The sequence below is a fragment of the Eulemur rufifrons genome, chromosome 7, assembly GCF_041146395.1.
Source record: "Eulemur rufifrons isolate Redbay chromosome 7, OSU_ERuf_1, whole genome shotgun sequence".
Classification (NCBI taxonomy): domain Eukaryota; kingdom Metazoa; phylum Chordata; class Mammalia; order Primates; family Lemuridae; genus Eulemur; species Eulemur rufifrons.
Genome location: NC_090989.1, coordinates 3,381,458 through 3,409,056, shown reverse-complemented (window position 1 = coordinate 3,409,056; position 27,599 = coordinate 3,381,458). Strand labels below are relative to the sequence as shown.

Here is a 27,599-nt window from a genome sequence, read left to right as displayed (position 1 = left end):
CCGCAGGGAGCATGGTCACTGCCGCCCCGTTTCCATCCTGACCCCTGGCGGGGGTGACGCCTGTGTCTCCACCTGGGTGGAGCCGGGCTGCGAAGATGAGGAAGAGCATCTCGGTTCGCGGTTTCTTTTTCCACAAGCGCCAAGCACCTGGGGTGCCACAGCAGGCGCTGTCCACGGAAGGTCTGGCAAACAAGGTCCCTCCAAGCTCGCCTGGGACACCGCCCAGGCAGGGCCCTGCTGCATGGGTGGCCTCTCCAGCAGACATTTCCAGGGTCCAGAGGTCCCGGAGGGGATACCTTCAGGGCTGACCATCCGTGACCTAGAGACCTCTCAGACTGAATGCAGGGTTGCCCTACCTCGGAGGGCTCCCCTGCTCTTGGCGTCACGCTGGGCGCGGGGCTGGGGCAGGGACAGACGGCCTCACTGCGTCTGGCTCTGCCACTTGCGAGCTGAGAGGCCTGGGCAAAGTATCCACGGTGACGGGGGCGGACAGTGGTGCCCCGTGGGGTGACCACACAGACCGTGCTGAGCAGCATGGGTGGGGGTGCAGGGCGTGTAATGCCACCTGGACCCGCAGGCCTGGGTGCTGCACAGCCCTGAGACGCTCACGCCCCAAACCTGCCGACTGGCAGACGTAGAGGAAGCCACGGCAGGCACCTTCCTGTCACTTGTTTGGCTATTGTCCCGAGTCTACTGTGAATCCGAACCAAGGCAGCCATGAGGACAGAAGCAGTCCCCATGACCTCCCAGCCCCTGGGTGCCACAGCCTAGCAACCTCGTCTCCACCCTGTCCACTCCAGAGTGTGCTGTAGCCTCGGAGATGTGCAGGGCACGGCTCTGGTGACCAGCAAGGGAACGCAGGCTCAGAGGAAGGGCATGGTGTCCCTGTGGGTGCCTCAGATGAACTGGCATGCAAATGAGAGTTGACACCGGCATGCGGCAGGCGCTGATCTCAGTGCCAGCGATGAGGACGCCTTGGGGCACAAGCCGGGCAGGGAGGCAGCAGGGACCGGGCGCCAGGTAGCCTGGGGTCACTGAGAGCCTGGGCCACACAGCCCTGTCCTGCCTGGGGATGGAGGACACGCCACAGGGCCTCTCCCACTACACTGGACACTGTGCCACCCAAATGCTCACTCCCCTGGCTGCAGCTGACCCAGCGAGCCTCACTCCTGGGGAATGGGGGAAGGCCTTCTGCAAGGAGGGCTGAGAGAGTCCTCAGAGTGCACACAGGGACCTCAGGTGTCCCCTAGACAAGATGGCGGCAGCTGGCCAGCCGGTCCTACCCCAGACAAGGAGTGTCCGTGCTCCATGGCTTCGTCCCAACTCCACAGGCTGGTGTCAGACCACAGACGTGGCCCACCCCTGTCCCTGGTACCCTGGATGGTGGTGGCGTGTGCCGGGCCTTTCCCTGAAGCCCAGGCCTCTCCAGGGTCCAGCACTCTGGGGTCTCCTGGGTGCTGGTGTCACTCCAGGTCCTTGCTGGGGTCTGGGATTTCTGGTTCAGCCTCTGTCCCTGGGCAAAGCCCACCCTGCATCCGGGGCACCCGGAGGACGGCCTGGAGCCGCGTGGGCCCAGACGCCAAAGGGGCTGCTGAGGCGTCTCCGGCTCCCGCTGCCCCTCCGAGGGGCCAGGCGTGGCTCTGGGAGAGGAAGCTGGGCTTGGCGGCCTCTGCAACCCGCTGGGAGCCTGAGGCGTCAAACTAAAAATAGCCAGTCCGAGAGGAATTCTCTGTGTTCAGCGCAACGGGCGACATTGCCTTGACGCACATTGTGACATGGGCCACGTGACGTGGGGCACGTTAGTGACACAATGCGGATCTCAGCCTGGCATGGGACTCGCTGCCTGCAGGTGATGACACATTGCAGTGACACATCCCCACGTCCACGGCACGGAGCAGACACCCGGGACTGGGCGGTGCTGGCAGCAGGTGCGGCGCGAGGCCAGCCGAGGCGCCACCCCGGCCTCCGCACGGGGAAGAAGCGGGAAGGCCGTGGCGGGGACTCCAGCCACCGCAGCCACAGGGCGGCAGGAAAACCGTGCTCAGTTTTTCTAATGAAATTTCAAGGCAATAAAAAGGAGAAGAGGAGGAAGAGGAAAAGAGGGAGGAAGGACCTCTCCCGTTGATTGGAAGCCGCAGGGCTCCTCAAGCTCGACTCACCCCCTTTCTGCAACGCCCTGTTCCCATAGACACGGCCACCGCCAGCCAAGTGGCCACGGGAGAGCCTCGGGTTCCTCTCGACTCCCGCCCGCCTCAAGGGCACCACATCCTGTCAGTGACCTCTGTCCACCCCTCCTCGTCGCTCTTGTGGATTCAATTGTGTCGCCCAAAAAGATGAGTCCACGCCCCAAGCCCTGGTGCTGTGACAGAGCCTCATCTGGAAGCAGGATGTTTGCGGACAGAACCACATCAAGACAAGGCCACACTGCATTGGGTGGGTCCTGATCCCATGTGCCTGGTGTCCCAAGGAGAGGGAAACTGGGACACAAGGAGAACAGAAGACACAGTGACAGAGAATTACACAAGGAGGAATGTGTCTACAGTCAGGGGTCGCGGCAGCCACCAGGAGCTGGGCGGGGGGCGAGGACCCTCCCTTAGAACCCTCAGAAGGAACCAGCCCGGCCAAACCTTGATCTCAGACTTCTGGCCTCAGAGCTGAGAGAACGTCTCAGCTGCTTCCCGCCACCCAGCGTGTGCTACTTTGTCATGGCAGCTCCAGGACACTCAGAGCCACTCTGTTCCACCCCGACTCCGGCCCTCCGAGGGCCTGGCTCTTAGGGGACCCTCCAAACTGCCCCCCGTATCTCCTCCAGCCCCACCCAGCGACCACTGAGCCCTGCCCCAGGGAGCTCGCCAAAGCCCTGCGGTCATCTGTTCTTGTCACCCTGCAGCTGCATCTTGTCACCCTGCTCCTGCTCTCCTGGGCTCCCATGGGGCCAGCAGGGCGTGGGGACATCTGGCTCCAGCCCTGCTGGCCAGCTCACTGGCTCTGCGTCTCCACTCCGACAGCTCCTGCTCGCCACCTTCTCTCCCCTCCTAGGTCGCCCATGTGTTGGCGCAGGTACCTCCCTGCACTGCGCTGGTCATCGGGGCCACACCTGTTGTCAGCGCAGCCCTGTCACCCTCCTTCCAGCCTGGGCCTGACCCAGCAATGTCTGTTGAATGATAAGCGAGTTGACTCCGCTCTCCTGTGAGAAAGCATTTCCCCGCGGGGCGAGGGGTGTCCTCCTCCAGCGTGGGCTCCCCGGCACCTGTTCCCCATGGGTCCCCTGAGGTTCAGGAGGCAGCGTGTGGGGGAGGGGAGGGGCCTGCTGGGGAAAGAAGTCCTTAGCCAAGAATACTCCCCTGCCCCTGGGCGGGTGAAGAAGGGCATGCTTGCCTTCCTCAAGGCCCTCAGGCTCTGAAATCCAAAGGGATGTTCTGCAAAAGTTAAAGCAAAGAGGGCGTGGTTAAGGTGAAGGGCGTGGTCACAGCAGAGGGGCGTGGCCATCTGCACCAGGGACGGGATCACTTTTGCTGCCCTTGGGTTGGCTTTTGTCCTAGTCCATGAGGGTCTCAGGGGAGCTACCAGCTACAGGGCTGGAGCCAAAGTACTTCTGACCCCCACCTCCAAGTGTGAGGGGGGCTGGGGAAGGAAGATGGGCATCATGGGCTCGTTTCTGCACACGAGATCGTCGTTAGGGACCCAGCAGGAGTGCAGAGCTGGTTCAGGAGGCCCCAAGGATCTGCCCACCCCGGTGGTCCCCACTTTCCGAGGGCCACGTTCCCCTGCGTTAGTCCACTCAGGCTGCCTGTGCGCGGCCGGGCAGCTTGCCCGACAGATACTGACCCTGTCACTGTTGGGGAGCCGGAGTTCCCAGACAGCGGTCGTCTCCCTGTCCTCACATGGGCATCCCTCTGAGCGGGCCTGTGTCCTCATTTCCTCTTCTTATGAGGACATCAGCCAGAATGGGTCAGGGACCACCCTAATGGCCTCATTTTAATTTAATTTCCTCTTTAAATGCCCTGTTTCCACATAAGGTCGCATTCTGAGGCACTGGGGGTTAAGACTTCAACATGTGGATTCTAGGGGGACGCAGTTCAGTCCATAACACCCCCTTTGAGACGTGACCGTCACCTTTTCCCGTCTTCCAGCCTCTGGAATCCTAAAGCCACAAAGTAGGAGGGGCCTGGAAGATGTCAAGTCGCCAAGGACAGCATCGTGGTCCAGAAGGTTAAATGGCGTCCCCGAGGCCCCACGCCCAGTGATGGCTGACCCTGCCCACCCCGCCCCCTCAGCACATCGGGTGCCTGGCCCTGCCTGGCCACTCGCTCCCTCTGTGTAAGCTTTTCTTCTTCGTCCTCCAGCTGGGTGAAGGGCAAGGCTTGGGGACCACCGCACGACCCTGACACGGTCTGCGGACTGACCGGCCATGTGGCCACTTTGTCTTGCACAGTGGGGAGGTTGGGTGGGGACAGAGCCCTGGCAGCCACAGGGGAGACGACCTGCTGACGTCCCAAAGGGGACGAAGGTGGCTCCCAGCAGCAGGGACGGTGGAGAGGGCGTCAGCTCGGGGAAGGCGCCAGTTCCGAAACTGCTCCACTCTGGGGAGGGCGCGGCTTTTTAAAGGGGGACTCAGAATTGTATTACATTTGAAGGGCGGCATGAAGAGAGCTCTGAATGAGAATGCCCCCCCAATGGCTGCCCTGTGTGCCTGCTTCGTCCCCTTGAGAGAAAGAAAAAGGTGGTGCGTGGGACCCCTCCCGTGCGTGACTCAGGAGGGGTCCTGCTGGCCAGCGTTCCTGCGGAGGTGAGGTCTGGCAGCCAGCCTGTCTCTGCTCGCAGAAGTTGCAGGTTTTAAGTTCAGACCCCAACAGGTGTCTCCAAACGGCCGGCCAGGCCTCTGTCCAGTTCCCAGAGCCAGGCTGGGTTTTCTTGAGAGGGCTGAAGGCAGCACTTCCAGGAATTCCCTTGGCAGGCTTACTCCTCCCGGCACCTGCAGCTCCACCCAGGCCTCCTGCAGCCCTGACCCCCCACCTGCTGGCACCTCCCAAGGGGACCCACACAGGACACAGTTTCTGCTAAATGCACAGCCCCTCCCCCACGTCAGTTCTGGTGGGGACTTCCCCACCCCCATTTCATTCCCACTTGGAACTGGTGGTGACGGAGGCCATGTTGCCTGGTCACCAAGGCGTCCAGCTCTCCCGGTCTAAGCCAGGCAAGGGGTGCACAGAAAAGTCCTCCCCGTCCTCCCCCGGTCCTGTTCCCACGCTTTCCTCCGTGCCTTTCCCCCTTGCCCAGCCACACCGTCCTGGCATAGGGCCTTAAAACCTGGCTTGGAGGGGCTGCATGCTGGGAGAAGCTTCTCCCCAGTGGTCCCCTCCTCCACCCTCCCCTTCCCTCACCTCTGGGGTGACAAGGAGCCTGGACCCCAGGGAGGGGTCCCACTGGAGTCCTGATACAACAGAGACAGAGGCCCAGGGAGGAGTGGCAAGAATTATGCAAAGGCGCGGGGCCCAGGGGCAGGGGAGCTAGGAGCGTCGTGGGGGGCTGTGGGTCGCCCATCGAGAGCTGCCTCTTACTTGAACCGGATCTCGAGGAGTCAAGCGATTGCGACCAGGGAGAAACCTTCAGAGACGCCGCGAGAGTCCTCTGAATAGAGCTGTCTCAGCACGCTTGTTCCACTTCCCTGCCTTCTGCATTTCAGTCCCCTGTGATCCATTATTTATACCAGAGGAGACTGGCTTCAGACACCACAAGTGAAGAAAACAAAAACAAAGCAGCCCAGAAAGATGACAAGAGCGACGCGTGCACCAGCCGTGACGAATGTGTCCTGTGCGCTGGAGGCCCGGGATCCGCGCAGACGCCGGGCAGGGAAGTGGGCCCTGAGATCCCGCGTGCAGAGAGGTGGCCCTGAGCGTGAGCCCGGGGGGCGTTCACACGTCCGAGCCGAGTCCTGCTCACAGCACCCTCAGCCAGGAGAGGAATTGCGCGGATCGCAGACCTGCGGCACCTGAGGCTCCCCACCTGCCACCCCCCCGTCCAGGCCCCCCGCATCAGCTCTCGAGGGGAGGGTCGGCCGGAGGCCTCTGACCAGCTCCATCTCTGCGCCATCCTCCACCGGCCCCTCCTGACGTCGCCCCCAATCACGCGCACACTCTGAGACTCCCATTCCCTGCAAAAACCATTCCAGCCGTCTTAGAGCAGAGGGCAAGGCTCGTGGTAGCGCCCGGTGGCTGCTGTGACAATGGTCTCAATGGCACTGCTCAGAGCAACAGGAGTTGACTCTCCACGGCTCTGGAGGCCAGAAGTCCAAAGTCAGTGTCACTGGGCCGAAACCGAGGTGTCCGGGGAGAGCCCGTCCCTGCCCCTTCCGGCTTCTGGCAGCTGCCGCAGTTTTTGACCTGTGGCCACGTCACTGCAGCCCTCGAGGCCAAGGTCTTCAGTCTCTGTCCTCACATCACCGGCTCCTCTGGGTGCCTGTCCCCTCTACCCGTCTTATATGGATGCCTATGATTGCATTAGGGCCCACCGAGATCATTCGGGTGATCTCATTTCAAAATCCTTAATGCAGGCACATCTGCAGAGACCCTCCGCATCAGGTAACGTTCACAGGCTCCCGGGATGGGACTTCGGTATCTGTGGGCTGGGAGCGTCGCTCGGCCTGCTCCAAGGCTCTCAGCCTCTGGGCTGCAAATGCTTCTCTCCCCTCGGTTTCCTCAGCACCATACACTCTGCTTTCCAGCCTCACATTGTCACGGTGTCATCACGGTGCCCTGTGCCTCCCGTCCCTCAAGGTCCCTCTGTCGCACGCCTGCCTTTATTGTGGTGTTTGTGGTTGGCGTTGCTCCCTCCCCCACCTGCGGGGTCTTAGGCGCCTCTCTGCTTCCCGTCGGGTTTCTCTGTATGTTTTGGTTGAATGAACTCCTGCCCTGTTGGGCCACGTGCCCCTCGGATCCTTTCCCGGAGCACACGTGGGGAGGGCCTGGCGTGCGCCAGAGGGAAGGGACGTAACAGGAGACACATCTCGGGAGACCGTGGCGTGCTGCAGAGCGTTGGCCTCAGGCTCCATCCCGCCCCGCCCCCCCACCGCCCCCATGCTTCTCCGGGGCTTGGGATGGGCAGAGCAGGTGTGAGTCCAGTAGTGCCACGCGCCGGCTGTGTGTTCTCGGGCCTCAGTTTCCGCAGCGGTGACGTGGGGATAGTGCCTGCCTGGCAGACAAAGTGCCTGCTGCACTCTGGTGTCTCTCCGAGTGTGTCACAGAGGCTGCTAGTGTCACGTCCCTGTTGCGGGGAAACTGGGCTGAGGCAGTGGAGGGATCTGCCCGGTCACAGGTGACAGGCAGAGCTGGGGATGAGCCAGCAGGCCTGGCTTCAGCTCGGGCGCAGTGTGGACGCGCTTGCCTGGGAGAGGTCGGCCCCTGGGACGGGCGGTCACTCCAGCATTGCGGCCGGGGCAGTTATCGTAGCAAAAATCTCTGTGCTAGAGAAATGCTGGGATATGTCCAGAAGGAGAGGACGCACACGGAAACCTCCGCTACCCGCCTCCCCGCCTCCCGGTCCCCCCACGCGCCCCTCCTGCCCGGGCCGCCCCGCCCCCACCCCAGCTGGGTCACGCGGAGCTCGTGTCAGACGCCACGGCACCCACCGCGTGGAGGTCTGAGCGGATCTCTAGACACAGCGCAGGCGCGTGGGAGGAAGTCAGCAACGACCCCCAGCATCTCTCGGTTGTCACGTACATGTCTTCGGGGCGTGTTTCAAGGGTCAGAGACAGTCTGTGCTTCAACGGTAAATGGCAGGAGCAGCACAGGGATGAAGCGCAGGTAGAGAGAGACTTAGGGACACGTCGAGCAAATGCGACGTGTGGGCCCCGCCAGGATCCCGACCTGAAAACAAGTGCATGTGTGTGTGTGTGTGCATGTGTATGTATGTGTGTGCGCATGCGTGTGTGGTGTGTGTGTGTGTGTGTGTGTGTGTGACATACAGTCCTTCCCCTCCTTGCCACCTGCTTGGGGGTGCACACATTACCTTTGACCCCAAGGACACACCTTGCAGGTGGGTGCTGTCCCTCCCACCGCAGAGGCTGCGGCTCACCCCCCACGGAGCCTCGTGGCATCTGGAGGCAGGTGCAGCTGGCGCTGTCCCCGTGTGGGGGGTGAGCGTGGGGAGCCCCAGAGGGGTGCGGAGACGTGCCCAGGGCCACGCGGCTGGCGAGAGAAGAGCCCAAACGTGGGCTCCAGGCCCCAGTGCAGAACCTCGCCCGCCAGCCGGCTCGGAAAGTTCTGTCTCCTCACGACCCTGCAAGCTGTGTGAGGGCAGCGAGGACGGTTTCGGGGCGTCTCTTTGTATTTGCCTAGAACCAGCCCTCCCTCCGTTCCAGGAGGCTCCGCACGAGTGCTGCTTCCGAGTGTCGTCAACAATTCGGTGCCACCACCCTCACCACGGTCTTCCTCTTCCGACCGCGGTTTGTCACTCAGAGCCACCGACCGGCTCTTCAGTCTCTGCGGCCTGTCACCCCCCTGCTGGGCTCCGTCCCTGCCCTCCTCACCCCACGCACCTCACTCTCTGAGCCGCAGCCTCTGCGGTGGGAGGGACAGCACCCACCTGCAAGGTGTGTCCTTGGGGTCAAAGGTAATGTGTGCACCCCCAAGCAGGTGGCAAGGAGGGGAAGGACTGTATGTCACACACACACACACACACACACCACACACGCATGCGCACACACATACATACACATGCACACACACACACACATGCACTTGTTTTCAGGTCGGGATCCTGGCGGGGCCCACACGTCGCATTTGCTCGACGTGTCCCTAAGTCTCTCTCTACCTGCGCTTCATCCCTGTGCTGCTCCTGCCATTTACCGTTGAAGCACAGACTGTCTCTGACCCTTGAAACACGCCCCGAAGACATGTACGTGACAACCGAGAGACGCTGGGGGTCGTTGCTGACTTCCTCCCACGCGCCTGCGCTGTGTCTAGAGATCCGCTCAGACCTCCACGCGGTGGGCGCCATGGCCTCTGACACGAGCTCCGCGTGACCCAGCTGGGGTGGGGGCGGGGCGGCCCGGGCAGGAGGGGCGCGTGGGGGGACCGGGAGGCGGGGAGGCGGGTAGCGGAGGTTTCCGTGTGCGTCCTCTCCTTCTGGACATATCCCAGCATTTCTCTAGCACAGAGATTTTTGCTACGATAACTGTCTGCAGTGTGTCTGGCACATAGTCATTAATGGTAATTTCTGTTATTATTTTATATCCTTTTTCAAATGAAATGACCTGAAAACTATCTCCTAAATGGGAAAGGGAAAGGAGGCCGAAGAACAGATTTTATTTTAGCAAACAAACTGCAGTGATTGCTTGTGGTTGACTGTTACCCATTCTGAACGTGGCGTTACTGTATTCTAAAAACAGAAGACGAAGCAGAGTGAACAAGATGTTAAACTCATGCATGTAATTTAGAATTAGAGATGAATTCCCGGCGTACAGAGAAGGATGGACGGATGGGTGGACAGACAGGTAGCCTGCAATGTTTTCTTCAGTAACGTGTTTATTTCTTGGGTGATAAAGAACAATAGGATGTGGAGTTTGGGGTTGGTCTCTTCCTAGCTTGTTTGTTTTTTATACTAAACACTTGTAATTCTCGGGTGCTGGAAAGGCAACGGCTCTTCACTCCCTTGGAGACAGAAGTGTGAGTCCACCTCGGGCTCGAGGTTCTGAGGGCAGGTCCTCGGTTCCCACCTCCGCGGTAACGCGACCCGGGCGCCGGCGTCGGGGACGGCGGGTTTGCTTTCGAGGGTGGACAGAGTCTAGCGGAAGCTCATGGAAGCTCATGCAAAAGCTTAATAGCTTATAAAAGCTATAAAAACTGAATCACAGTCTGGGATAGAGACAATAAAAGGAATTTGAATTCGTTTATTTTCTTTGCGGAGGCCTGAGTCAGCATGTCTCCTGCGTGCGCGGCCAGAATTATCAGTGATTGGAGAACCAGGCCGACGGAAGACGCCTGTCCCATGGGGGGTGATGGTAGCAAGGAGGCCGCGGGACCACCCCCACCCCCCGCGCAGACCTCAGCTGAAGTCCGATGTCAGGGGCAACGTGCACCTCTGCAGCCCTGGGCTGGCGGCCGCGTGAGTCTGAGATTGTGTCCAGGACGCGGTGGTTAGGCCGGCCCTTCTCTCATATGTCCCTGTCTGTGGGGGTGACAGTGACTCCGAGCTCAGGAGGTCTTTATGAGGCCCCAGGTCCCTGGGCTTGTGAGGCGCTTGGCTCTGGTTCTGGCCCGAGCATGGGCTCATCCCCGTTGGTGGTGGCGGCGGTGGCATCATCAGTCATATAACATAAAACCAGGGACCACACAGGCACGTGCCTTGGCGCCGGCGTTCCCCGAGCACGGGCCGAAGGGCAGGTCGGGCTCCGTGGCGGGTGTGGAGGGGCTGACGCAGGCCTCGCCCAGGGGCCTGCACTCTCCACAGCCCCTGCCGTGCCCGGGGGAGAGAAAACTGACACTAACCAGAGTGAGGTCAAACGGATCATTTAACCTATCAGAGTTTGATTTTCTGTTAATCCCGCGTGGTTGAGCTTATCAGCCAATACATATTCGCGTTGCCGTGACCTCCGGCTCTCCGTGCACGGTGGACACAGCTGGACGCGGTTCACAATCGATACGGGGGTCAGTAGGTCAGTCAGAGCAGCCAGAGCCTGTGCTGCGACGGGACTGCCAAGTTCAGACAGCCTCGTGTCCCACGTGCCGCGGGAACACCCGGAAATGCTGGGACGCTGAAGTTGAGCCTGCGTCCCTGGTGCCTCTTGCTTGTGAAAATGGCCTTTGAAGGGACAGGAGGAGGAAGACGATCCGCGAGCTTTCAGGGCCCTCCTGCAGTCCCAGCTGCCGTCCACTGAGCACTCGGTTTGCGCCAGGCCTCTCTCTGCCGTGACAAAGCCTCTTAGCGTCCCCGTGGGCGAGGCTGGACTAGCCTCGCTCTGCAGCCGGAGGATCAGAGCCCCAGAAAGTTTGAGAAATCTGCCCTGGGTCCAGCTGGTAAGAGGAGGGGCCAGACTGAACTCACATCTCTGACTCCTCCTTTCCCTGCCCTCTTCCCTACTTGCACCTGGAGCAGTACACAGCATCAACGCCTGACCAGGGCGACCCTGCAGGTATCAGATAGTCAAAAAGCACTGATGCGGCCAACCCAAGGCCCACCCGGTTGGAACGGAGCCAGCTGGGAGCACTCGTTGCGGAAGTCACTCTGCTGACCGACTGCCCTCACTGCCAGCCGCCTCCACCCTGATGGCCTAAGAGTTTAGTGTAGCAATTTGCAGAATTTTGGTAACTGAACCTTTTTTTCTTACAAAATTGTGTGTACCTAATATATAAAGCATATATAAGCAGTTAAGCAACATGTTTATTAATATCCATTTATTTTATAAAGTCCCATTTGTAGCACCCAACAGAGTGTTAACGGGAACAAAGAAGGTTCTGGTGTGAGCACCAGTTTGGGACTGGGCATGCAGGGTGACTGCTGCAGGCTCACATTAGCCTCAGCATCACTTTGCTTCAGTCTGTCCTGGTGGTCCCCAAATGGAGAAACCCCACCGTGCTGCGCGGGAAGGAGCTGCCTGCACTGTTCTGCAGATGGGGACAGGCTGGGCCACCGGGGCAGGGCAGCCCCACGACCCGCTGGCCTGCGGGCGCCTGCAAGACACTTGGAGCTCAGGGCAGCAGCCGTGGGCAGCTCACTGGACACTGAGTGGACCTGACCCCAGTGACGATGGACCTGCCCTTGAATGTGCTGATGTTTCGGGTCCTACACACCGAGTGTGTTGCTTCGTAGTTGGTGTCTAGAAGAGTTAGAACAGAAATGAAGAAATGAAATCTGAATTCATGCTACGGATACCCGCCCAAACTCTGCCCCCAGGGCAGCACAGGACCAGGAGCAGGTCTCAGCCCCCCTGCCGGTCTAGACCCAGGGGAGCCCCTGCCCAGGCTCACCGCAGCCCCCGGGCACCCCAGGCCGCACACCGTCCCTGGTCACCGAGAACCTCACTTCCACAGTCTGGGAGGTGCGTGGATCTGAGGGCGGTAGGAGGCGGTGGAGCTTTCGAAATTCTTTAACTCCGTGCCGAGTCCTGGCCCTTGGGGAGCGAGGCCTGGCTGTGGGATTCGGCGTGACTGTCAGGAACGAAAAGTGGGGTTGGGGCTGCTTCTCTCCCCTCCCCCTTCCATCTGCGTGCCTTGGGGTCACCAGGCGCACGACCTCTCAAGCTCCTGGCCTTTGGCAGACTGGGGCGTCGGTGCACCTGTGGCCCGTGCGGAGCCATGGAGCCCCCTCCCTGTCTCCTTCCCAGCAGGACCTGGCCTCCTTCTCTGCCTCATTCTTGTTCCTTCTGTGACCCTCTGTGACCCCCACATCTCTGATTTTCTCTTGGTACCCCCCCCTGCACCGATCCCCCATGACTCCCAGCTCTGTGCTATTTAAATTCTGAGTTCTGTCCTCTGCTTAACTGTCATTTAGTTTTCTCATCTACTTGGCTTCTTGCCAACGAGTACTCTTCCCAAATACCAGTGGCAAAGATTGTCTCTCCCGTGGGAATTTATGTGGCTGTGCTCACGAGCTGGCACTGCCATCAGTCTCCAAGCTCGGCCTCCAGAGCGGCACAACTTTTTCCTCGGTTATAAAAACCCCACACACTCACTGTGGGAAATCTGAAAAATGCGAAACGATATCAGGAAGAAAGAAAATAGTTCCTTCTCCTACTACCCAGAGAAGACTGCTTTTAACACTTCAGGGCCTCTCTTGCGAGTATTTTCTTATGTGAGCATACATACGTGTGTGCATGTGTGTGTGTGTGCAGCTCTCTTTGCATGACTTTGTATCCTGCTCATTTCCAATCAGCATTACGTAAGCGGCGGTTTCCAGTGCAGCATTGAATAGTCTTCAAAACATGATTTCGCTGCCTTTATAATGTTCCTTCGTGGAGACTTACTAAAATGTGATTGTTTCATTGTTTATGAGATATTTAGCTTAATTCCGCTTCTCTGCAGTAGCAGACACAAGCGGGACGTCCTAGCTGTGCGTCAGTGCCGGCAGCAGGGCAGCCCGGGGCGCGGATTCGGCACAGACCCGGGCGGTGACCCTCTGGCTGTGAGGATTCGATGAGACGACTCGTGGGAGGCACCAGGAGGGTGCCTGGCACCCCGTCCATGCTCTTCGTATGACGTGTGTCATTATCATTTCCCCAAGAGCCGTCCTGGAAGTGGATGCTGAGTCCGGGGGAACACGCATGGTCACACTGCTCTCCTCTGGGCCGTGTGGTCCGCATTCCTGGGCGGGGCCCCCGCCACCTGCGCGTTGGTGCCCTCGCTGGATTTCAGATGGTCTCTTGGAGGTCACAGCAGACACACGCGCAGCCGTAAGGAAGGATCCGAGAGACCTGTGTGCCCTCCGCCCAGCTCCCCCCAGTGCCACAGCCGGGGTGTTGACAGGGAGACACCCCCACTCAGACTCCCCCATTTCACTGGAACTCACCTGAGCATGTACGTTTAGTTCTCTACGATGCTCACACCTGCGTAGTTTCTTACACCCACTGCCACAGTCTCCGTCCGGAACATTCCGTCACCATAGGATCCCCGCTGTAACCACCCCCCCACCTTGCTACAGCCCCAGCCCGAACCCATTCCCGCCACCCCGTCCCTAATTCCAGGTGAGGGTTAATCTGTTCTCCACGTCTATAACTGTGTCATTTCGAGACTGTTACACAAATGGAACTGTACGGTCCGTAACCTTCCGAGATCGGCCTTTTCTCGCTAGCGTCATTCCCTGTGGACCCATCCGATTGTTGCATGCAGCAGTAGTTTGTGCCTTTCTGCTGCGGAGTGTTCCGTGGTGTGGATGACGACAGTTTGTGTAGCATCTGCCCTCTGAAGGGCATCGGGGCCGGTTCCAGTTCCGGGGCCACCTGCCACTTTCCCTTCACGGCCGGTTGGGTGACGCTAGTGTCACCTTCAGCATCTTGGAGGCCAACGCGGCTGTTTCCGAAATCAGCGCCCCTTGTTGTGGTTGGGTAGCAGATGCCTGATGTCAGTTTGACATTAGAATCAATAAACGGCATCGTCCAGTTACAGGAGTTGATACAGTTGCGATGCAGGGTGAATGCTGACACGCCCGCAAAGGTGCGGCTCTCGCCCCGGCCCGCCGGTGCAGGCGCGGAGCCGGCTCGCTGTCCTCGGGAAGGGCGGTAGGGCGGAAAGAGAGGCTGCCGCCCTGGTCCCTGCCCGTGGGAGCTCAGCATCCTGCCGTGTCCAGGCCTCGGCTGTCATCTTCAGCCGTAGCCCCTTAAAATCACTTGGGGGGGAAGACACTAGAAGAATTATAATGAGGAACATTTTGCTCCAGATTGGTTACTCCAAGTTCAAAGAAGCTCTGTGAAAATTGTTGCTAAGGCAGTTGAATAAAAAAATTTCACAGTCAGTGTACGAGTAACAGCAAGACAATGAATATAATTGCATGTTTTACAACAACCAACCCCAAAGCACAACTTACCCGACATAGATAGTTTTTTAATGATTTTGAAAGGTAGCACAGATATTTTCAGCGATTGGAAAGGAACGCACGCCATCCTGGTTTACCAGCTCAGCGAGATTGTCTCCCTGATGGAAAAGATTGCAGCCGGCCTGGCAGAGAGGAGCCGTCCCGGGGACACCTCCAATAACACTCCCACCCCGCCCCCGCGGGTCCCTGACAACACTGTTCCTTCCTGACGATGCTGAGCTTTCCCCCAGCCTACCAAACTCAGCCCAAACCTTAATTGCCGTCCGGTTATCTTATTTGTCCAGGATTTGGAGCATTTCATGACACAGCACCACAAATGTTTGCGCAAGAAACCCACAGTTTCTAGCGGCCACTGACTTTGTGCCAATCCAAACTGGAATCTGACAACCCAGCAAGAGTCTTTCACACGGCTGCAAGGAAGTGGCTCAAGTGGAAATAGGAAAACGACTGGGGGCTGCCGCCCCTTCGGGTGCGGGGTAGACAGGAGAGGACCGGGCGGGGGCCTGGCCGCATCGCTGCTGGCTGGCGATCACGGCTCTGCGGTCGCCCGCCCTCCTGCCCAGGCCCCTGATTGCTCAGAAGAGGGAACAGTTTCCTCAGCGGCCACGTTTGGACTGAGTGGCTGCTGCCGTGGCCAGGTAAACGGGGCAGAGACAATGAGGAGCCACTTTTATATCTGGAGCCCAAAAAACGTGCACCGTGTGGGTGCCGCCTCACGCGTTCCCGCCGGCCCCGGCCCTCCGCAGCCGACGCCCCCCTGAGAGCGGCCTCTCCCCGGCCGGGCTCGTCCTGTGTGCGGGGCCAGGAAGGCCCAGCCCCGGCACCCTGCCCCCACCTCCTCAGGATAGGAGAAGGCAAGGAGCGAGAGAAGGCAGAGTATGGACATTAAAGCCGGCTTTTCCTCAAACTTAGAGTTTCCGTGTCGCTGCGTGCATGTGTGGCTCGGAAGCAGTACACGGAGGGACACGTATCTGCAAACACACACTCCCAAAATCGGAGCTGGGGTGCGGGAGGAATGGAATGTGACATCTGCCATGTCACCAGCATTGCCTCGGCCCCCACCCCACCCTGAGATCCACAGACAATGGAAATGGTATAAAACTGAATCTTGTGTTAAACCAGCAGCACTTTGAGTAATTCTTTTCAGATGTGTCCCTCCGTTACTGCCGGAGAGGCAGGTGGGGCTGATGCCGTCAACCCATTTATGGGAAGGGCAGACTGAGGCTCCAGTGGCTACGGCGTTGCCTGCAGGGTCGAAAGAGCTGGCAGAGGAAAGGAGCAGCTGGTTAAGTGCAGGACTTCCGACTCTCGAATCCACTGGCCCTACCGTAGCGTGCTGTGTAGCAGGAGGCCAGTTTGAGTACAGACATTGAATAACGGGAACACGGGAGTCAGTGCGTGCTGTGGTCAGGCATGTGCAGTCCGGGATGCGGTCCCGGTGCATCTCCCGCTGGCTGGGCACGTGGGTGCTACACACACCTCCATGTGCCTCGGTTTCTTGTGTAAACACCTGAGAATGGCCCATGGCTTGTGGCCGGTGCCTGGTGAGTGCCAGCATCCTCCTCCGCAGGCGGGACGAAGACGCCCAGACAACGAAGCCGCCCCCGACGCCCACAGGTCCCGGCTGAATGTGAAGCAGCGTCAATATCCGGCCCAGCAGCCCCTGTCCCTCGCTGGCGTCTCTCATCTTGTTTTAATATAGTGGCGCTGCCAGTCAAGCCACACAAAAGAGTCTGGGTGATTTGTCGGCTTCCTGACCAACTCCCGTCCCGGTCTCCTCCGGGCTGGATGGAACAGACAGGCTTTATTTTTCCATTAATCTTGCTGCCTCCACATCTCATTTTTAAATTTCATTTCATCAACTTTATTTTTTTCTTGTGCGATTGTTTCTGGATAAAGGATAAAAGATTTGCACAATTATTCAGCACATGGACAGAAAGCCCCAGGGTCTCCGCACGGTCACAGGCCACAGCGGGGCTGGTTTCCCGCACGCCAGCAAAGAATGCGGCTGTCCGAGCCTCCACTCGCCACCCCGCCGTCGGGGTCTCGTGCTGCTCCGCACCCGGCCTCGCCTCGGCTTCAGCCCCTCTGAAGGCTGGTTAACAACACCACCGAAAGCTAAAATCAAGACTCTCATTCAGATATAAAGTGAACGTGTGTCAAAGATTTTTACTTCGCTCATTAACGGAATGAGGGAACCGGTAAGATGCTTCAACCAGCCCCAAAGAGAACCGAAGGACGGTAGCGAGCACAGGACGCTGTTCTCCACTGGGGACGCAGCGGGGACTTTTTTGCTTATGCAAAATTTCCTTACAGCCCCCTACCTTTTGCCAAAAATAACCTCAGAGCAAGATTATTCTTCACCACAGAATAAGGCTGGTGTCACCAGGTCCGGCTTGATGATTTGTACGGGAATGGCGGGAGTGTCGATGTGCCGAGGGGGCCGTTTGGGGTCTGCTCTGCTGGAAGACTTCACGGTTAGACTTTTAAAAGCCTTTATTATTTGCTACCCTGAGGCTGGGAAACCAGGCACAAAGCCCTCCTGCGGAGTTTACCTGCAGTACTTACCGTGTCCGGTAAGCGCCTCTCTTCGCAGGGCCCCGTGACATTCGGGGCCTGGCCTGCCGTGACATTCAGGGCCTGGCCTGCCGGTGCGTAGAACCCGTCTTCCCCTCTGCAAGGCTGGGGCCCCGAGAGCCTCCTGGCCCCCCGGGACTGTGTGGGCACAAACTCTGCAGGGCCTCCCCCAGCTCCTCAAGAGCAGCGGTCACACTGGGGTGACTAGCACGCACAGCTCCCAGGAGAGGCCTTGGTGGTGTAAGCCGTCCCTGGTTATGTCCTGGCGAAAGGAGGACAGGTCCTCACGGGAGCTTGGCAAATAACTGTCCTGCCGGAGGAGTGACGACTCCATCAGAGCTTCTGGATTTGAGGAGGAAGGAGAGCAGACAGTAAAAATCAGATATCACCTCAAAATGATCCGTTTCTGTTTACAAAATATCCACTGGGTTGTTAAGGGTTTCAGTGGCTTGAGAAGAAAGAGAAAGAGCTTTCTTGCAGAGCCGGAAAGTCAAACCCTAAAACATCAACAATGCCACAAGCAAGCCCCGCAGTGTCTCCTGTCACCTCACTCTCCTTCCAGTGGGCTTGGGTTGGCAGCCTCAGGAAGCTGTTTCTCAACCAGGGAAGGTTCTGGAAACCCTGGCCAGCCCACTGGACGGGCCCGAGCATGGTCCGAGCAAAGCTGTCAGAACTTGTCCTCAGGCCTGTTCTTTGGGGGTCGGCAGTGGAGGTGCCTGGTGCAGTCCTTGCCTGTGGGACTCTGGGCTGCATCATCCAAGTCCCCAACTCCGGCCCAGCTGACCGCACGGCCTTCCGGCCTGATCAGACTGAAACGAACCATCTGCAGAGGACAGCTGCCCCCTTTTGGGCCCAATTTACAAAAAACAAAATCGAGGTACAGAGGGGTTGAGTGGCTTGCCCAGGGTCCCGGAGGTGAGAGCAGCTGAGGGTGCCCCCTGCCCCCTGCCCCCTGCCCTGGTCCCGCACTGCTGCACGGAGGAGCCCTGGGCTGGGCACCGGGCGCCCTCGGCAAAGTCCCTTCCCTTCCCAGTGTGCAGAGGCTGAGACGCCGTAGTCGACACCCTGCGCCTTTTGAGGTGCTGCTGACAGGTGGGCCTCCGCCAGGCCAGCCCCCAGAAGCCCGTGGTCTGAGTTGGTCCTGCCAGGTGTGACTGGAGGGAATTTAGCTCCCAGATCACCCCCGTGGGCTCTGAGGGGCTGGGGCAGGACCCCCGCAGGCCACAGGGTGCCCGTCATGCACGTGAGGAAAAGCAGGGGAAGAGGGTGTCTTTATGACGGGGTCCCCTGCCATGACCACACAAGACAGAGCGTGGGGACCACAGGACCCCACCTCTGGCAGGGCCACCCCTCAGCTGGGAGAGACCCCCAGAAACACATCTTTGAGTGGCGGCTCTTAATCTGTGGAGCCCAGTAAAATAAAATGCAGATTCCTGGGGCCAGCCCAGACCCACTGCATGAGAAATCTGAGCTAGGGCCCGGAGATCAGCATTTTCTAACCAGACTCGCACTTTGAGGAGCACCTACCTCCTTAGCAGGGCCCTCTGCAGCCGCCTCCCACTTTCCGAAGTCTGCGGGCAAATGCAGAGTGCTCTTGCCTTCCTCCCCCATGACCCCTGCCCTCTGCACCCACCAGCAAGCCCGCACCAGGCGAGGTGAGCCCCACGGTTCAAAGTGGGAAAGTCAGAACTCGTCCAATCTCGGGGTAAATGGTCATGACCACCCCCACCCCGCCCGCCGTGGGGTGGACTGTGACCCGTGCTGAGGATGGCGCCAGGGTGGGAGCGAGGGCCTGGCTCCCGGCCAGAGGAAGGCAAGATGCCCGCGGCAGGGGGTCGAGAGGGGCGGCCGCTGCACTGAGGCTGGGAGTTAGAGGCGGGAGGGGGAGGGCACCCCAGCGGAGGGAGGTCGAAGCAGCGGCAGGGACTGGGGGTGTCTGTGAGTCTGGACTGCAGGGCCCTGGGCTGGGGGAGCTTGAAGAGGACGCTGGCTAGAGCCCCAGGACCCCCATGCCCAGCCAAGGAGATGGACTTGCCCGCAGTGAGGAGGCAGTAAAGTGCCGCGAACAGCCGTGGCACCGTCGGGGGGATGTGCCAGGGAGGGAGCAAGACCCGAGTGGGGCCGTGAGGGGCCACTGCACCAGTCCAAGCGTCACCGGGGTGGAGCCGCGTCAGCAGCCTCAGGGTGGACCAGAGGCTGCAGACGGCAGGGCCGTGCAGACACCCCACACAGCCCACACGTGACCTCGGTCACCCCGGCACAGGTCCTCGGGGGAGGGGTCGGCAGGGCGAGAACAAAGCGGCTGCTTTTGTCCTATCGCTGCTGGTGCAGCCGCACACAGGAAACGGTATTAGTCACAGAAAGGCTAAGTCTACGGGGGAAGAAATCTGTTTTCTGTATTTCACTGTTTCCAAGTAAAGAAAAAAGCAAATTAATCTTAGCTAAAAAAAAAAAAAAAAAAGATACATTGGGCACCAAAACCCAGCCGTCCTCTCGGGCCTGCGGCTCCCCTGCCAGGACTGTGCTCAGGAGGAGAGAAGGTTTGGTGCAGCCAGCCGGTGCTGTCAAGGGAAATGTCTCCTGCCATGGAAACGGGTGTGGTGTGGCCTGGGGGACCCCGTCCTCACTGTGCCGACACCCCCCTCCCTGGAGGGATCTGGAGCCAAGACGCACACTCAGGACTCCGTGGGCAAAAGACACAGGTGCACGCGGTGCCGCCCTCGCCGCGGCCGGACACGCGGGCTGGCGCACCGTCGTCAGAGCAGTTTGTCTCACCGCGGGCGCCGACCACCCACGCTGGCTTGTGTCGTTTTGATTTCCCCTCTTTGACTGAGTCTTTCAACCTCAAGCCCTCAGGACCCAAATACGAAAAGGCAGTCTTTTTTTAAAGTTAATAAACTTGAATGTGTCTGTTTGTTTTTTACATAATGGTCCCCAGGAGGTACCTGGGGACTCACTGCCAGGCTGCCAACGTTGGTACGCGCAGGCTGTCAGTCCCGCTCCGCCCGTGGCAGTGATGCGCCACGCGGCAGGGCGTCACCTACAGGCGCGTGGACGTGGGGAGTCACTTTATTTTTCACAACTCTTTCCGCTGAACAAAAGAATAAAGTTTCCCGCAGCCCCTATAAATCAACCAATAAAAAGATAGACGTAACGTTCCCATGCCGGGGGTTACAGTCTTGCTTTTTAAAGTAAACCTTCAGGTTGGAGGGAGAGAGGAAGCAGGCGGAATCTGGCGTCTCCATGGAAACCTGTTGCCCCTTCCTGTGCGCCTCACCGCGGTGGCTTCTGTTTTGCAGGTGATCTTCAGCAAGTACTGCAACTCCAGCGACATCATGGACCTGTTCTGCATCGCCACGGGCCTGCCCAGGTGAGCGCCCGCGGGGCCTCGCGCCTTTCACCGCACCTGGGAAGGGCAGTGCCAGGAAGGGCGCGGGGAGGGACAGGGGCCCACTGGGCTCACCTTCTCCACGAGGGCGCTTTCGGATCAGTGGACAAAACCCCGCAGGAAGTCCCTGCCCACTGCCTGCCACGGGTGTTGGCTGTGCCCACGCAGGGGAACCACTGGGCCGAACCAAGCAGAACTAGCCGCTTCCGAGTCTGGGGTTTCTCCATTCACTTTTGAGAGGAGGACGTTTGGGTTTGGGTTGGTCCTCAGGCCAGTAGGTGCCTTTTCTATGTCGGGGGCTCATCCCAGGTCTACATTTGGCAAAAGACTGACTTCGGGAGTGAGTGGAAAAGACCAGTGGTCTACGCTATAGAATCATCAGAATTCCCTAAGAGTTATTTTCCTAAATCAACAGTCTGTTCAAACAAGCGAACTTTCTAATTAGCATACTAACTTCCCCATCATAGAGGGTGACCAGGAGTAGCTTTGGCATGGGAGTAGCTTCGACATAGCAAGTAGCTTTGGCATGACGACTAGCTTTGGCATGGCAGTTAACTTTAAAGTTAGGGCTGAGGCAGAGAGAGCAATAGAAGTCATTCAGAGACAGGCAAGAAAAGGGAGACCCGGGAGATGGAATTACATGCCAGAAACTGCAGCAAATAGCAGTTTGTAGCAGCAAAAATAGCCCATAGTTTGAGGCATCTTTGGGTGCGTATATTAAGCACCATGCTAAGAAATATATGTACATTGTTTTTTATAACAACCCCAGGACTCAGGTATCACCTCCATTGCACAGATTTTTAAAATTCACAACTGAAGATCGGAGAGCTTAAGTAACTTGGTTGAGGTAACACAGCTCATAAGAGCCCCCAAAAGATGAGCGGTTGGAGGAAGACTCACCGTAACCATTCAAAACCATCTCGTAGGGAAGATGTGTGGTCTAGATGGACTCCCAAAGGAACTGGAAGTAAAAAGGCAAACTGCAAATTCATCATCTGCTGATACAAATGTTAGTTCCTATTTTTAATCTCCCAACTCAGTAAATTCAACTTGCTCCAATTCCTATTTTAAATTATTTAAAAACCTGCAAGCACTTAGAATTACACATGGCCATTTAATTTCATTTGCAAATGGAATGTCAGGGGCTGGAGCCCGACCTCTCACCTCCCTGTCCTTCTGGCCCGGGGACGGCTGGGCCCTGAGACTGTGTTCTTGATCTTTTGTGGCTCGAGCCTCACATGAGGCCCAAGTTCAAGTGTGCACCCAGAGCACATTTTGGGTGAAAACACAGACCTGGGTGTGTTTTTCAGGAACACGACCATCTCCCTGCTGACCACAGATGACGCCATGGTCTCCATCGACCCCACCATGCCGGCAAATTCAGAACGGTAAGGGCTCCGCCAGCGCCATTGGCTTCTTCTTCTTGGGTGGGTCTGACGCTTCTCTATGTGACGTGAGAGGGTTTCTGTGATTTCCTTTAAATTTACTACTGCAGGGAAGTCTGAGTTCCGAGCAGAGAGGGCGGGGTGGGGGTGGGAGGGAGCATGCAGGAGGCTTGATTGGCTCATCCTTGGCGGAGGAGTTAGTCACTTTCCAAGGTGACAGTCATGGCAGGCATGGCTCTACACTCACACCAGGAGCCCTCTGAGGAAGCGTTGTACAGAGGGGGAAACTGAGGCAAGGGGGCAAGAAGAGCAGCAGAGCCAAGCCCTGGGAACCCTGCGTCAACCTCAGGAAGGGCTGTGGGAGACACCCCGGCCACAGCCTCTGTGGACAGTTAGCATTTACCCATTTAGAGCCGGTCCCCGTGTCCCTAAAGTGGCACGTGCGGGAGGATTCCGTGCACAGCAGGCGGGAGAGGCTGGGGACACGGGTGGGAGTGGGGCAGGCCTAGGAAGTCCAGCGGGGCTGGCTGTGAATGCACTTGTGAGCGTGCGTGACATAGGGAGGGAAAGGACACCGCCCGGGGCCCCTCCAGGCGGTGGCCTGCCCTGTGCCGGGCGGCCTGGACAGTCCCCAGCCGTCTCCACTTCTATTCGAGGTTGGGAGAGGCAGCATTTAAGTTGCGTTCTTGTGAGGCAGTGAGCAGGTGAGTCGTTAGGCGTGGGGTGCCCTTGGGGGCCCCTCTCTGTTGTCCTCTGCTGATTAGCCCCTGAGGGACTCCGTAGATGCTTGGTGACCTTTGTTAATCCCGTGATCAGGTTCTGCCTAACTGACCCGCGGCCAGCTCTGCACCCACAGCAAGAAGTGCATGCCGGGCAGACCCTCACGTGTCCCCTGGCTGCTTAATATTTGGGCTCCACTGATGGCATGGCCTGGGACCCCCACTTAGGTCCCCAGGGGGTCCCCCGACCCAAGGTGTGTGTGCACCTGTGCACCCAGGATGCACCTTGCCTCCTTCCTCCTGCCCCCAGAACTCTGCTGTCCCGCTCAGCCAGGTCCTAGTGGACTGTGGCCAGCACCGTCCGGGTCGGTTGTCTTCCTCATCACCTTGAGGCCCTGACCAGGCCTCCTCCCCAGCCAGCTGTGCCCGTCCCTCCCCTCCCGTCCGCAGCTGGAGACCATCTCCTGCCCCGCACCCTCCGGCTCCGATTCTCAGCCTCCGCGCTCCCCGAAGGCACTGTGCTAATTGGCTCCCCAGAGGCTCCATGAGGATCTTGTAAATCTAGGCACCAGCTACGGCACCGCTGGATCTTGCTTCAGAAGGCCAGTCCCCTAGTGGCCTGTCACCCCAACACCCACAGACTAAAGTGGTCTCGTCAAAGGGGATTTCACGCAGACCAGCGCCTGGGCAGTGCAAGCCGGGTCTCTGATTGAGGGAAGCTGCATTGTTTTTCCTGAACTCAATTAAAACAGTCTATCTGCAGAGGTGTCACACGGGCAGAGTACAGGGGCAGCTCACCTTGGCCCCAGGTGCCTCTGTAAGAAGAGGAAGCATCAGACACACCAGACAAAAGCCCTCCGAGCCCACAGAGCCCACATGTCTGAAATGCTGTCTTGTGAGATAAAGTAAATGCCTGAGACAGAGACAGAGACAGAGACAGACAGATGGAGATACTGTGGGCCCAGTCATGTCACTGTGCGTGGACAGGACAGAGTGGCCGTGGGCAGGACAGAGTGGCCGTGGGCAGGACAGAGTGGCCGTGGGCAGACAGAGTGGCCGTGGGCAGGACAGAGTGGCCGTGGGCAGACAGAGTGGCCGTGGGCAGGACAGAGTGGCCGTGGGCAGGACAGAGTGGCCGTGGGCAGGACAGAGTGGCCGTGGGCGGACAGAGTGGCCGTGGGCAGGACAGAGTGGCCGTGGGCAGGACAGAGTGGCCGTGGGCAGGACAGAGTGGCCGTGGGCAGGACAGAGTGGCCGTGGGCAGGACAGAGTGGCCGTGGGCAGACAGAGTGGCCGTGGGCAGGACAGAGTGGCCGTGGGCAGACAGAGTGGCCGTGGGCAGACAGAGTGGCCGTGGACAGGACAGAGTGGCCGTGGACAGGACAGAGTGGCCGTGGGCAGGACAGAGTGGCCGTGGGCAGGACAGAGTGGCCGTGGGCAGACAGAGTGGCCGTGGGCAGACAGAGTGGCCGTGGGCAGACAGAGTGGCCGTGGGCAGGACAGAGTGGCCGTGGGCAGACAGAGTGGCCGTGGACAGGACAGAGTGGCCGTGGGCAGGACAGAGTGGCCGTGGGCAGGACAGAGTGGCCGTGGGCAGACAGAGTGGCCGTGGGCAGGACAGAGTGGCCGTGGGCAGGACAGAGTGGCCGTGGGCAGGACAGAGTGGCTGTGGGCAGGACAGAGTGGCCGTGGGCAGACAGAGTGGCCGTGGGCAGGACAGAGTGGCCGTGGGCAGGACAGAGTGGCCGTGGGCAGACAGAGTGGCCGTGGGCAGACAGAGTGGCCGTGGGCGTAGATGATACGGGTGGAGATACAGACACGGCAGGAGAAGAGAATAAACTCACTGCCAAACCGATGGTGACTGCAGGGAACGTGTCCGAGATGTGGATGTGGTCCCCACGTCCTGCACCGCCGTGTCATTTGTCCCGTCTTCCATTTCCTCTGCCACCCTGTGTCCAGCCTGCCTCTCCCACCCAGCTGCCAGGTTCACTGTGCTCAGACAGTGCCTTCCCCGTGGTGGCCTCGTGACCTCTGCCCCGCCGACTTCTCTGCTTGTCCCATGGCCCCCCACCACCAGGCTCAGCCCCCAGGGTCCTGCTTCCTCCGCTCCACCCGTCCCTCAGGTGCCAGCCCCGCCCCGCCCTCACCAGTCACTCTGCCTCCTCCCTCGGCACGCACCTCAGTCTGAAATGGCCTCGTTTGCTCATTGGATGTTTTCACTGCTGCCTGCCCCCCTGGGCTGGAATCCCTGTCCGGGAAATCCGGCCGTGTCCACTGCTGGACGGCCAGCCCCTGCCGGAGGTGGCACGTGACAGTGTTCAGTCACAGCGGGAGAATGGACACGTTCAGCTCATGTCCGTCTCCTCCTTTCTCTACCGCCCAGAGCGAGAAGCATCTAAACGGTTCATATCACTACGTCCCGTCATCACGTCTGGCTTAGTGCTTTATTCTGTGCCCATGGTTCTCAGCCGGGGCAATTTTGTTCCTCAGGGGACACTGGGCAGTGTCCAGAGACAATTCTCGTTGTCACAAGGGGAAGGGGTGCTGCTGGCATCTGGGGGTGGAGACCAGGGGTGCTGCTCAGTCCACGGGATGCCCCCACAAGCTCACTGGCCCGGGGTGTCAGTGGGGCTATGGATGAGAACCTGCACTATGTGGTCTTCTCCCACTTTCTCTTTAGCTGTGGCGGACCAGCCTGGGCAACATAAAGAGACCCCATGTCTACAAAAAAATAGAAAAATTAGCCGGGCGTGGGGGTGTGCACCCGTAGTCCCAGCTACTAGGAGGCTGAGGCAGGAGGCTCACTGGAGCGTAAGAGTTCAAGGCCACAGTGAGCTATGCTGACTTCACTGTACTCCAGCCTGGGAGACAGAGCAAGACCTTGTCTAAAAGAAAAAACGTAAAAAAGAACTTTTAGAAAAAGACAAATACAATGAAAGGTCAAGGCCAGTTTATCCCTTCCAAAGAGGGATGTTTATGTTAATTCTGTGGCCGAGGAGGACAATGAAGATGCGACTTGATTTAGACTGAGCCGAGTTTGTTCCATCGCAGGAGCCGCGTGGCCGGTTCTGAGAACAGCGCTGCTGTGGGAGTCCGGAGGGTTAGGGAACTGGAAGCCGGGACTAATCTTGCGTGGCCAAAAAATGCAGCCCAGGGATCTGGGTCCCAAGAGCCCAGAAGGTTCTGCAGCCGCCTGGAGCATTCACACAGGCCTGGTGTCCAGTCCCACGGCTACTTGGCCTCCGTGGCTCACGTGGCGGCTCCCATCCCCCAGAGGCTGCCTCCGTGTGCTTCTGGGCAGAAGGGGCTGGGGGGCTCCGTCCGGGTGCACAGGCAGGCCCAGGAGCCCGGTGGCAGTGGAGGGCCTCCTGGTGCCCCTGTGGTGTGTCAAGTCCACAGGGCGTCCTCCCCAGCGTCTCTTACATGGGAGAAGTTGCTGGACACGCCTCTCCCGCTCTGCTCCCACCTACAGCGGGGTGGGGTCCAACTTGTGCTTGGATGTGGACGTCAGTTCCACGAGGGCAGGAGCATTTTGGTCTTGTTCACAGTGGTGTCACCAGCACCGGACTATGGGGACACACAGTAAGACCTGGATAGAATGGACGAGGAGATGAATGAACACGTGAACGACACGAACCTGTATTTCATTTTGATACATTCGTTCCCAAGTTCATTTGCTGAGACAGAGGGTCACCTCTTTGGAGTTTCGATGGGGTTGCCGACTGCTCTCCCCGGGGTGTAGCAGCCCACACCCCACCAGCAACACCCGTGAGCCGTTCCCTGTGTCCCTGTGGCACTCCTTTTACCGGGTTTCAGAATTTGGCTGCACCGCCGGGTAAAATAACCTCTCTCTCGAAGTTAACCCCTCCTGTGCTGTCCCCCCCGACAGGCCATTGCCCAGTCCTGCTCGTTGCCCGTTTTCCGCTGGCTAAGTCATCGTTTCCTGCCAGAGGCCCTTGTGTGTCAACGTGGGTAACCGTTTGTCTGTCGTGCGCATTGCCAGCGTCCTCCCCATCCACCTGGGGTCTTGGGATTACTGGGGGGTGACATCACCGAGACACTGGTGACTTTTGGACTTGTTGATCTGGGGGTACAGACACTGTGACCCAACAGAGCCAAGGCGAGGAGCCCTCCGCACCCGCAGGGACGGGAGGCACAGGCGGTTCCGTCAGCTCCGCCCTCCCTGGCTCCTGGCTGCGCGTTGATTGGCAACGGTGCCAATGACGAAATTTGTTTCATTGCCCAAATATGAACATTATAGAGGAAGTTATCGTTTAAATGATATATTTAACATTCATCTGAATGAAGAAACTCAGAACAGCCAAAGAAACTAATTTCAAAACAAACCAAAAAAAGCCTAATCTACTGAATTCTAATTCACGCAGGGACTTATCTCTCCCGCCAGGCGGCCTTGACATCATCTCACAGTGGCACTGTCTTCTCTCTTGCAGCACTCCCTACAAAGTGAGACCCGTGGCCGTCAAGCAACTCTCTGGTAAGGTGCTGCGGTCATTTTTTAAATTAAAAAGAAAAAAAGAATGATTGAGCCTGCACTGTGGTTAAATATGTATTAGTTAAGCGTTTGAATCTGCAGCCCGATACCATTAAGAGTCTGAAACGTTGTATATACCACTGTGGAGGCTCTGCCCACGACAACCCTCTGGGACCCCCCCCCCCCGCAGTCCCTGAGGACTCAGCAGATGCCAGGCGACACTCCGCTCTGTCCTCCCAGCCCACGCCTGTGCCCCCCACGGTGGCTGCCAGGCTGGGCCATCTGCAGCCCACGCAGCCGGTCGTGGTGTTGTGTTAGAATTCCTTTCCTTGGGGGTTTTATATCACTTTTATTTATGTATGATTTGTGCATAACAAAATGATCCCATTTAAGTGCCTATTTTGATGAGTTTTGAAACATTTCTACACCCTTGTAACCATCACCAAAATCAAGACACGGCATTTACGCCGCCTGGAAAGTTCTCTTGTGCCCCCAGTTTTTCTCTGTCCACG

The 27,599-nt window shown here is 58.6% G+C and overlaps 1 protein-coding gene across 1 annotated transcript in view; it reads left to right on the top strand.

Annotated features, from left to right (window-relative positions):
• PDE9A (phosphodiesterase 9A) overlaps positions 1 to 27,599 on the top strand; it is an 86,013-nt gene that overhangs the window by 5,080 nt on the left and 53,334 nt on the right. Inside the window, exons 2-4 of the mRNA XM_069472251.1 lie at positions 20,403 to 20,473; positions 21,802 to 21,879; positions 27,047 to 27,090. Of these exons, the coding sequence (XP_069328352.1) occupies positions 20,403 to 20,473; positions 21,802 to 21,879; positions 27,047 to 27,090 (193 nt within the window). The remainder of the gene's footprint in view (positions 1 to 20,402; positions 20,474 to 21,801; positions 21,880 to 27,046; positions 27,091 to 27,599) is intronic.